This window comes from Solanum pennellii, chromosome 12 (assembly GCF_001406875.1).
Source record: "Solanum pennellii chromosome 12, SPENNV200".
NCBI lineage: Eukaryota > Viridiplantae > Streptophyta > Magnoliopsida > Solanales > Solanaceae > Solanum > Solanum pennellii.
In genome coordinates, this window is record NC_028648.1 from 82,296,800 (window position 1) to 82,308,770 (window position 11,971).

The following is an 11,971-nucleotide window of genomic DNA, read 5'->3' on the forward strand; positions in this document are numbered from 1 at the left end:
GTACTTCGATCCAATCAATCGATCGATCAAGAGGCTAATCTCTTTTGTTTGGGCCGGTAGCTAAAAGAAAGTGACCTTTAGCGGCGACTCTTTCCGTCGTAAATACTGATGAAGGTCGTCGCTAAAGTGACCTTTAGCGGCGACTCTTTCCGTCGCTAATACTGATGAAGGTCGTCGCTAAAAGTAACAATTAGCGGCGACTTTTCCCGTCGCTAATACTGATGAAGGTCGTCGCTAAAAGTAACCTTTAGCGGCGACTGTTCCCGTCGCTAATACTGATGAAGGTCGTCGCTAAAGTGACCTTTAGCGGCGACTCTTTCCGTCGCTAAAACTGATGAAGGTCGTCGCTAAAAGAAACCATTAGCGGCGACTTTTCCCGACGCTAATACTGATGAAGACCGTCGCTAAAAGTAACCTTTAGCGGCGACTCTTCCCGTCGCTAATACTGATGAAGGTCGTCGCTAAAAGTCACCTTTCGCGGCGACTCTTTCCGTCGCTAATACTGATGAAGGTCGTCGCTAAAAGTAATCTTTAGCAGCGACCATTATCCGTCGCTAAAACTTTATGAAGTCGTCGCTAAAAGTCTTCTTTAGTGGCGACTTTGTCGCCGCTAAATCATATAAAAGTCGTCGCTAAAAGCTCTCTTTAGTGGCGTGTCGCCGCTAAATTATATAAAAGTCGTCGCTAAAAGTTTTGTGGCGACACTTCCCGTCGCTAATACTCATGAAGGTCGTCGCTAAAGATATCTTTAGCGGCGAGCTTACCCGTCGCTAAAAGTATCTTTAGTAGCGACTTTTTTCGCCGCTATTCTTTGGAAGTCGCCACTAAAAGTCACCTTTTGCTGCACCTTTGATTTTTGTCACTAAAATGACACTTACCGGCGACAATAACCACTATTTGTGGTGACTTTAATGGGAATTAGTGGCCATTTGAATTTTATTTGCCACTTATATTTAATTTTTGCGGCTACTTACTTTTATAGGAATTATAGTCGATTTAAATTGCCGCTGAAAAATACTTTTTCCGGTGACTTTTATAGTTATTAGTGACGGTTTTATTGCCACTAATACTACTTTTTGCAGCAACTTTTATTGGAATTTGTGGCTGTTTTAGTTGCCATTAATAAAGACCTTTTGAGGCAATTTTTATATGAATTCGTGGCAGTTTTAGTTGCCATTAAAACTTATCTTTTTTCAGCGACTTTTAAGTAATTAGTGGCAGTTTTAGTTGCCACGAATACCTTATTTTTGCAGGAACTTTTACTTGAATTTGTGGCGGTTTTAGTTACCACTAAAACATAATTTTGCAGCGATTCTTATGATATTTGTTCTTTAAATACATCATATCAAACCACTCTTTCCTCCACGAATATCTCTTGAAGAAATCTAAATAAACTACCGTTTGAATTCCCAGTCTTAGATCGATCATGGGTAAGCAACATCGAGTGGACAAACCAAACTAAAGAGCACTTCAACTTCAGCTCTTTATTCAATTTGGCAAACCAACATGGACGCATTTTCAAGTTCAAATGAACCCTAGAGCAGGTTTTAAAGTTCAAACGAGCCCCTAAGAAAGTTAACACACATTTTATCGATTTTTGTATGCAATAGTCCATGAAATTTTTATGATTTGAATTTTCCGAAACAAAATGACTAAAATTTTTCATGGATGTCTGTTAAGATGTTAGCAATGTATCTAGTCTTTTCCGTGGAAAAAAGGGTGCATTTTCAAGTTATATCGAGTCTCAAAGTAGGTAAATGCAGATTTTGTCGATTTCGTGTGCTATAGTCTATGAATTTTTTGTGATCCAGAATTCTCGAAATAAAATTATCAAAATTTTTGGTGGACATCCGTTAAGACGTTGGCAATGTATACAGTTCGTCCTACAGGGAAAACAGGTGCATTTTAAAGTTTAAACGAGCCACAAAGCAGGTAAACGCAGATCTTTCCGATTTTCGTGTGTTATAGTCCATAGATTTTTCGTCATTTGAAATTTCGAAACAAAATTGTTGAAATTTTTTGTGGACATCTGTTAAGACATTGGCAATGTATTCAGTTCATACTGCGGGGAAAACGGGTGCATTTTCAAGTTCAAACGAGCCAAAAAATAGGTCTACGTATTTTGATTTTCGTGTGCTATGTCTATGAAATTTTTGTGATCCAAAATTTCTGAAAAAAATAGTCATTTTTTCTGTGGGATGTCCATTAAGACATCGGTAATGTATCAAGTTCGTCCCGCGTGGAAAACAGACACATTTTTTATTTCAAACGAGACCCAAATCAAGTAAATTCATATTTTCCAATTTTCGTGTGTTATAGTACATGAAATTTTTGTGATCTGGAATTCCTAAAATAAAATGGCCAAAATTTTTTGTAGACGTCTGTTAAAACGTTAGCAATGTATTGAGTTTGTCCCATGGAAAAAATGAGCGTAGTTTCAAGTTCAAACGAGCATAAAGAAGATAAACGTAGATTTTATCGATTTTTGTGTACTATAACTCTGGAATTTTTGTCATTTAGAATTTTCGAAACAAAATAGCTTAATTTTTTTGTGGACGTCTGTTAAGACGTTGGTAATGTATCTAGTTCATCCCGCATAGAAAAAAGACACATTTTCATTTTCAAACGAGACCCAAAGCAGGTAAACACAATTTTTTTTTCAATTTTCGTGTCCTATAGTCCATGGAATTTTTGTGATCCGAAATTCCTGAAATAAAATGGACAAATTTTTTGTATACGTACTTTAAAACATTGAGAAAGTATCCAGTTCGTCGCGCAAGGTAAACGGGCGTAGTTTCAAGTTCAAACGAGCCCTAAAGTAGGTAATGCAGATTTTGTCGATTTTCATATGCTATAATCCATGAAATTTTTGTGATCAAGAATTCCCGAAACGAAATGGCAAAAATTTTTTAGGACGTCCGCTAAATGTTGGCAATGTATCCAGTTCGTTTCGTGAGAAAAAGACGCATTTTCAAGTTCAAGCGAGCCGAAAAGCAGGTAAATGCAGATTTTACTAATTTTCGTATGTTATATCTATAGAGTTTTTGTGATTCGGAATTCCAAAATAAAATTATGAAATTTTTCGTGGACGTATGTTAAGACGTTAGCAATGTATCCAGTTCGTTCTGCAGGTTAAACGAGCGCATTTTAAAGTTCAAACGAGCCATAAAATAGGTAAACGCAGATTTTGCCGATTTTCGTGTACTATAGTCTTGAAATTTTTATGATTCGTAATTCCCAAAACAAAATGGTCGAAATTGGTGCTACAACGTCTGTTAAGACGTTGGCGATATATCCAGTTCGTTCCGAAGGGAAAACAAGCGATTTTCAAGTTCAAACGAGCCCAAAAGCAGGTAAACGCAAATTTGACCAATTTTCGTGTAGTCCATGAAATTTTTGTGATCCATAATTTCCGAAACCAAATGGCTGAAATTTTCTGTGGACGTCCATTAAGACATTGACAATGTATTCACTTCGTCTCCTGGGGAAAATAGATGCATTTTCAAGTTAAAACGAGCGCAAAGCAGGTAAATGTAGATTTTACCGATATTTGTGTGTTATAGTCCATGGAATTATTGTGATCGGGAATTAAAGAAACAAAATGTACGAAATTTTCGTGGACGTCCGTTAAGACGTTGGTAATGTATCTTGTTTGTTCCGTTGGAAAAACGAACGCATTTTCAAGTTCAAACGAGCCCCAAAGCAGGTAAACGAATATTTTACTGATTTTCGTGTGATATTTTCCATGGAATTTTTTTGATCCGAAATTCCCAAAACAAAATGGCCAAAATTTTGTTGGACGTCCATTAAGACGTTGGCAATGTGTCTAGTTTGTTCTACGAGAAAACAGACGCATTTTAAAGTTTAAATGTATCCGAAGCAGGTAAATGCAAAATTTATCGATTTTCGTATGGTATAGTCCATACTCCTGTCTACATTCTTATCAAATGTAGGGTCTGGCGATATTTACTTCCATCCTCGTGGCTAGATTCATAGTAGAGCAATAATTTTTTTTTTGGTGAGTCCTTATAGCATTTGAGGGCTTGACCACATGTCCTTTATGTCTTTCTTTTTATGTTGAGAACTATTGTATGGACTATGTCCCAAAGGTGTTCATGTTTTAGATGGTTTGAGACAAGTGTAAAGGCTTCCACTTCATTTTATGAGACTTCGATTGTTATGAAAAATGTTTTCAATTTTTGTATTTATCTATTATCTTATATTATGATATGCTAAGTGACTTATATGAGGCCTCTCGGAGTTTTATATACCTTCTTAGATCTAGGGCGGTACCCCTGGACCGTGACATTTCACCTGGTATAGTGTGAAGCATATTTATGATACTATTCTTAAGGATATTTCACATGGTATGATAGGTGTGTATCTTTTAAGATTCAACGAATTTTTCTAGTATAAAATTTAGATCGCTAGAAATTTTACCAAAAAAAAAAATGAGAAGAGGAAAGAAATAAAGCTCTACACAATTGTCATAAAGACAATCTATTCTAAGACTTACATTAACTATGGATAGACACATATACTTTGACCAAATGAATACTTACAAAAATGAACTTATGTTTTTCCTATGTATAAAAACAACACTCTTCCCAAACATCCCTAACAACATCAAAATGTCTTCTTTCACATTAGCTTTTCTCTTATCTACCATGTTCATGTTTATACTCTTCACCAACAACACAAGCCATCATGTCAAAGGTGATCTAATTGATGATATTTGTTCCAAAACAGACCAAGCTTACCATTGTTCATGGATCCTAAGAACAGACCCCAACATTAAACAAGACAACATCACAGATTTAAGCAATGCCATTATGTCAAAAATTCAAGATTCTTCTGGTATAGCTAGGTTTGAGATGTACTCATGTATTCACCAACAAAAGAATTTCAATCAAAGAACAAGACTCAGTTTTTGTTTTGATACATACTATGATGTTATTGACAAGATTATGGGATGTACTAATGATGGAGACTATCAACATTGTAAAGTTAAGATATTATATGCACAAACAATTATCAAGAATTGTGATAACATGTTCATTGAGCCACCATTTGATGAACCTTCTTTCCTTAAACAAACTAGTCAAGATGTTCAACATCTTCTTAAGATCCTTTGGGAAATTTGCAATTATGTGTTGGCAGGACAAAAAATGTAACATGTACTATGTTTAAATAATAGGTCTTTTTAATTTGTAAAACTTTTATTTTAATCTGTTTTAAAAAAGAACGTCTGTACATGTCATGTTTAAGATTATAAAATTAATCTGTTCTTTTTCACTTAACAAGATAAGGAAATGAGATGTTTTAAATATGTCATACGTTAATAATTTGGATCAATAAATTATTTCCCTTGTCTCGTATTACTTGTACCATAGTAATTTATGTAAAACATTTGGACTTTTTAAATTTATAATTTTTTTGTTAGGTAATCATATTAATTACTTTTAAAATCACTATAAGTTAAAAGCGTGATGGTATAAAATCAATTAACTTTATAAAATGACAAATATTTTGAGATATATTTTATATTTGACCAACTTAATAAGTAATATAAATGTAAGATTATTAAAATTCACGAAACAACAAACAAGCTCACTTTTTGAAGTTTGACAAGAGGGCTTATTCGGATCGTTATAAACTTCACCTCAAATCTTAATATTATGGGTTTGAGTCGAAAAATGGAAAAAAAAAAGCTCAAATTTGAAGTTTGACAAGAGAGGTTATTCGGATGGTTATAAACTTCGCTCAAAATCTTAATATTATGAGTTCGAGTCCCGAAAAAAGGTGAAAAACTAATTTTGAAGCTTCCCTTGTCTCTAGCTCACCTTATCTACCCCACAAAATCCATGGTGTAACTCTCAAAACACTGACTTTCCTCTAAAACCCCTAAAAGAACCCACAAAGCACCAAAAAGATGGGATCTTTAGCACATCAATTTGTTGGATTAAAGTGTTCACCAATTTCAACAACAAGAATTGTTCAATCCAAAAAGAATATTGTAAATCCCATTATTATTATTCATACAAAGCAAAAGATTGTGTCTCGAGCTGGGGCAGTGGCGACTACAAATGCAGAAACAAAAGAGAGAATCAAGCTTAAGGAGATGTTTGAACAAGCTTATGAAAGATGCCGTACAGCTCCTATGGAAGGTGTAGCTTTCACTGTTGAAGATTTTCACTCTGCCCTTGAAAAATATGATTTTGACTCAGAAATGGGTACCAAGGTCAGCTCATTATATGTTTGATTTTCTGTGCTTATGTATTTGTATTTGGGAGATTTTGGATGATGGGGTTGTTGTTATGTGGTTTGATTATGTCTATGGTGTTGTATATTTCAAAATCTGTGCTTATCAACTTGTATTTAGGAGATTTTGGATGATGGGGTTGCTGTTATGTTGCTAAATTATGTTGTAGCACCTCTATTTCTAGCATCTTAGGCTTAAAGATTGATTCTTGATATGTCATGTATCTATCCATTCTGTGTTTATCAATTTGTATTTTGGAGATTTCGGATGATGAGGTTGCTGTTATGTGGCTTAGTTATGTTGTAGCACTTCTGTTTTAGAATCTTAGGCTTAAAGATGGAGTCTTGGATTGTCATGTATGTCAGTATGTATATATTCTGCGCTTACCAATTTGTTTTTCGGAGATTTTGGATGATGGGGTTGATGTTACGAAGCTTAATTATGTTGTAGCACTTCTGTTTTTGGAATATTAGGCTTAAAGATGGATTCTTGATTTGTCATGTATCTCTAGATGTGCTTACCGATTTNATTTCGGAGATTTTGGATGATGGGGTTGATGTTACGAAGCTTAATTATGTTGTAGCACTTCTGTTTTGGGAATATTAGGCTTAAAGATGGATTCTTGATTTGTCATGTATCTCTAGATGTGCTTACCGATTTGTATTTAGGAGACTTTGGATGATGGGGTTGCTGTTATGTGGCTTAATTATATTGTAGCACTTCTGTTTTCAGAATCTTAGGATTAAAGATGGATTCTTGGACTACCATGTATCTATCGATTCTGTGCTTATCGATTTGTATTTGGGAGACTCTGGATGATGGGGTTGCTGTTATGTGGCTTAATTATGTTGTAGCACTTCTGTTTTCAGAATCTTCGGCTTAAAGATGGATTATTGGATTGTCATGAATCTTTAGATTCCATGCTTACCAATTTGTATTTCGTAGATTTTGGATAATGGGGTTGCTATTATGTGGCTTAGTTATGTCTTAGCACTTCTGTTTTCTGAATCTTGGGTTAAAGATGGATTCTTGGATTGCCATGTATCCGTAGATTCCTGTGGTTGTCGATTTGTTTATCAGAAGCTTTGGATATTTGGAGTTGCTATTTTTTTGACTGAATTGTATGTTAACACATTTATTTTCGTAAATCTTATTCTATGTAGTGTAAATTCCGTGCCTACTAAGTTGTATGCCAGAAGCTTTAAATATTTGAGGTTGCTATTGTTTGACTGAATCATGTGTTAAATCTTCTGTTTTTCGAATCTTATGCTTACAAATGGATTCTTGGACTATTATGTATCTAACACTTCTGTGCTCACCGATTTGAATTTCAGAGGCTTTGAGTTTTCTGTTTTGTGGGCTATATTATGTCTATGACTTTGTTTTGTTAACTTGTGCTTAAAATGGAGTCTTGGACTATTGAGTATTTGTAAATCCTGTGCCTACCAAATTTGTATGTCAGAAGCTTTTGATAGGGGGTTACTATTTTCATCGAAAAAAAATAACAATTGTGTCCTTAACACCTTTGTGAGGAAATTTGGCGAAATCATGAAAGGAGAACTATATGTGTGCCTCTTAGGGATTCGGATTTCGTGATTCTTCATATTTGTTATGTCTGTTATATTTGGGATTGCTATTTTTATGAGTGAATTAATCCTATCACTTATATCTCTTAGACTTTGTGATTAAAAATGGATTCTTGGACTACTTGGAAAAATCATGAAAGGAGAACTATATGCATGTTGTTTGACATCCGAATGCCATGATTTTTCATATTTGCTATGTCTATATAAGGGTTCCTTCTAAAATGTTACATGGGCCACATTTTATGGGACACAAAAAGATGGCATAGGAAGTTTCTGATTTTAGTTCCAATAATTTTTAATATTTGTCATTGTGCGAGAAAATATTGAAGTAATTGTAGGAAAGTTAGTCATGTAATTGAATAGAGGAAGTATATAATTTCCGCTCAATTTTCTTTTTGGGGCTGCGAATTTGCTTTGAGCCCCTTTCACGAGATTCGGTTATGTATTATTTATCAGCCTTTGCTTGTTAGTCAAAAATCTCTAAACACACTGAGAAATTATGGGGATATTTCTGATTCTGCTCAAGGTGATGGATAAAACAAATGTGTTTTGTTTTCTCTATATTTCTTCTTTTTAGGTCAAAGGGACAGTATTTTCTGTAGATGCCAACGGAGCTTTAGTGGAAATCACAGCGAAATCATCAGCATACTTGCCCGTACAAGAGGCTTCAATTCACAGCATCAAGCACGTTGAAGAAGCTGGAATATTTCCTGGTTTCAGAGACGAGTTTGTGGTTGTTGGTGAAAATGAAGCTGATGATAGTGTGATATTGAGTTTGCGTTCAATTCAATATGACCTGGCATGGGAAAGGTGCAGACAACTTCAAGCTGAAGATGTTGTTGTCAAAGGTAAGGTATGTATTGGCTTCCAAATTGTATGCTTCTTTAATTCTCTGCCTATCGTTCTATAGCATAAAAATACAAATGCTTTAACAGATATCGTGGCATGTCAAAACCTCCAGATTCTGTCACATGGTTTGACTTTTGTTCCTCTGGATGATACTGCAGGTGGTTAGTGCAAATAAAGGTGGAGTGGTGGCATTGGTCGAGGGCCTTCGTGGGTTTATTCCATTCTCACAGATATTTTCGGTTAGTTATTGTTCGTTTCAATTTACGATAAAAACTCTAGTTTCTTCGAACTTCAAAGTTATTTATAAGTTATACTTAAAGTACAATTTAGATGTGTTTGACCAAACCTCTTAAACTTCAAATGATAGCCAAATTTGCTATCTGTAGTTATCTATTACTAGTTTAAAGTTTTTGCTTCACGTCGAAAATTAGTTCTTGACAAAAAAAAAAGCAGTACTTATTCTCTAAGTGTGGGATAGCTTATTATCGTCAAAATTGGACTCACTATCAATCTATTTTAATGTGCCAGAAATCAACTGCAGAGGAGCTTTTGGAGAAGGAACTTCCTCTGAAATTTGTTGAGGTTGATCAAGAGCAAACTAGACTTATACTCAGCAACCGTAAGGCCATGGCTGATAGTCAGACACAGTTGGGAATTGGGTCAGTTGTACTTGGAACTGTCCAGAGCTTGAAACCATATGGTGCCTTCATCGACATTGGTGGGGTCAATGGCCTTCTTCATGTCAGCCAGATCAGTCATGATCGTGTGTCAGATATCTCGGCCATCCTTCAGCCTGGTGACACTCTAAAGGTTTGTATAGGAAAGACTACTTGATTTCGTACCAGCTTCATCCGCTTTCAAGGTAAACTAACAATCATCTGCTCAAATATGTTATAGGTCATGATATTGAGCCATGACCGTGAGAGAGGTAGAGTGAGCCTCTCTACAAAGAAGTTAGAACCTACACCTGGTGACATGATTCGCAATCCAAAGCTCGTCTTTGAGAAGGTACCATTTTTTCCATCCGGTATTAATAGATCTTATTTTTTACCACACTCATCGTAATGTTGGTTTACATCTTGCCTATTTGCGTGCGTTTTGCCTTGGCTATGTTTTATACAAATTTACTGGATCAAGATTATTTCTTGATGTAGTTACGCTACTTGTTGCAATTGTTGCTAATGGTCATATCTGTTCTTTGCTTCTGTTTAACGTATTAATATCTACGAAATTGGTTTACTCTTTTGACTCACTTTATAACTAGTGTGTCACTGGATACAACATCTACGCCAATATTTGTTTTACTTTAATTTGAGATAATACAGAAAAAAAACAATAAAGCATTAAACCTAAACAGCTACGACACATTTCTTGACTAAGCTTGTAATTTTTTCAACAGGCTGAAGAGATGGCTCAGACATTCAGGCAGAGAATTGCCCAAGCTGAAGCGATGGCTCGTGCTGATATTCTGAAATTCCAGCCTGAGGTAATTGCCATTACAATCACAAATATTTATGCAATTCATATTGTGATTCCTCTGGACTCTTAGCACCAAGTTCGATAACAGTTTTTTCTATAGCATCAGTCATTCTTCTAATAGTTTCTCGATTAAATCGATCATTTACCTACTTATATGAGCGTCTAGAGTCGATTCCACACGATGTGTCTTACATTCTATAGCAAGTGAACTTTTACTTAAGCCTGGCCGAGGATGAAACGGTATAGTTTTATGGGTGGATTAAGTAGGTGGGGGCGCAAGTAGTGAATATATACAGGTGTAGTAAATGATACGTTGGATACTTCATCTTCCGGTGCTTCACATTCGGAATGTTNTGAGGATGAAACGGTATAGTTTTATGGGTGGATTAAGTAGGTGGGGGCGCAAGTAGTGAATATAAGCAGTATTAGGCTATACAGGTGTAGTAAATGATACGTTGGATACTTCATCTTCCGGTGCTTCACATTCGGAATGTTACAACTTCAACGAAAATTTCCCTATTTTCATATATGTCACTCGGGTGCTTCCAAAAATGTTGTTTGTTGTGTGTCGGATCCTCCAAAAGTAATGGATTTTTGGAGGATTAAACACAGGTGCTACAACATTTNAGTGCTACAACATTTTGGAGAGTCCGAGCAACGTAGATTTTCATGTTGTTAGAATATCTTGGTGGTATGTAACTCGTTTTGTTTTAAACTTTTCAGAGCGGATTGACTCTGAACTCCGATGGGATTTTAGGTTCGTTGACCTCGGAACTACCTGCAGAGGGACTGGATTTGAGTGTAATTTTTCCAGCTGAAGAGTCATGAACCATATTGATACTACACTTTTTTGATCACTTAGTTGAGGAAAATGTATAAATATTGTTTGCAAGTATAGAGTTCTATCATCTATGTTGAAAATTCATACACTGAATTTTGCGTCTGATTCTAAAGTCGTTTCTTATTCTTAAATCACTTTCTGTTCCGTTGATGAAAGATAGAGATCGGGCTTTCTAAATAGATCAAGTGGAATGAAATATGCTATTTTGTTGCAGACAGACATGTGACATATTCACCATGATGTTGACAAATTTCTTATGTTGTTTATTGATAGACTCGAATGATACGTTCGATTTTGAAGTCCTTTCTTATTCTTAAATCACTTTTCGTTCTATTATTGAAAGATAGAGATTAGGATTTCTAAATGAAATTGAGTTCCGAAGCGATGCCTTCGATCTGAAGTCCTTTCTTATTCTTACATCACTTTTCGTTCTGTTGTTGAAAGATAGAGATTAGGCTTTCTAAATGAGATTAAGTTTCGGAAATATACAAGCGAGAATTTTTTCTGTCTATTTGTGCATCAAGTTCGAGGAAGATTTCTATCACAACCTACAGTTGAAAAATGAATAGTGGGCTCTTCTCTTCCTGGCCCACTTTTAAAACTCGTAACAACAATAACATATCTATTCAGTGTAATCTAGGATATATGCAAAGATTATTTTTCGATAGATTATCGGCTCGAAAGAAAAGTGTAAATAAGCACTAACACAAAATATAATACTCCTACACGTTATTGTGAAATGATACAACTTTATCATAAAATTCAACATTGAGGAACTTCTCGTTGAAAAAATAACTATGAAAGTAGACCTTTTATTGAAATTAATTAGAACTCGTTGAAAAAAAAATATGTTTGGAATTAAGTAGACCAATTTTTGATATGATGTTTTCTAACCCAAAAAGCATCTCTAGTGGAAGTTGAAATATATATATATATATATATATATATATATAT

The 11,971-nt window shown here is 35.1% G+C and overlaps 1 protein-coding gene across 1 annotated transcript; it reads left to right on the forward strand.

Annotated features, from left to right (window-relative positions):
* The first annotated feature begins 5,807 nt into the window (after positions 1-5,807).
* Positions 5,808-11,238, forward strand: LOC107005524 (30S ribosomal protein S1, chloroplastic-like). Its single transcript, XM_015204138.2, has 7 exons — positions 5,808-6,241; positions 8,426-8,701; positions 8,856-8,936; positions 9,226-9,507; positions 9,595-9,705; positions 10,097-10,183; positions 10,900-11,238. Exons 1-7 carry the CDS (start codon positions 5,933-5,935, stop codon positions 11,002-11,004), a joined length of 1,251 nt encoding a protein of 416 aa, XP_015059624.1. The 5' UTR covers positions 5,808-5,932; the 3' UTR covers positions 11,005-11,238.
* The last annotated feature ends 733 nt before the right edge of the window (positions 11,239-11,971 follow it).

Coding starts and splice junctions, on each gene's coding strand:
- LOC107005524 (XM_015204138.2), top strand. CDS start 5,933: ATGGGATCTTTAGCACATCAATTTGTTGGATTAAAGTGTTCACCAATT. Junction 8,937..9,225: donor CATTCTCACAGATATTTTCG/GTTAGTTATTGT, acceptor TTAATGTGCCAG/AAATCAACTGCAGAGGAGCT. Junction 9,706..10,096: donor CAAAGCTCGTCTTTGAGAAG/GTACCATTTTTT, acceptor TTTTTTCAACAG/GCTGAAGAGATGGCTCAGAC.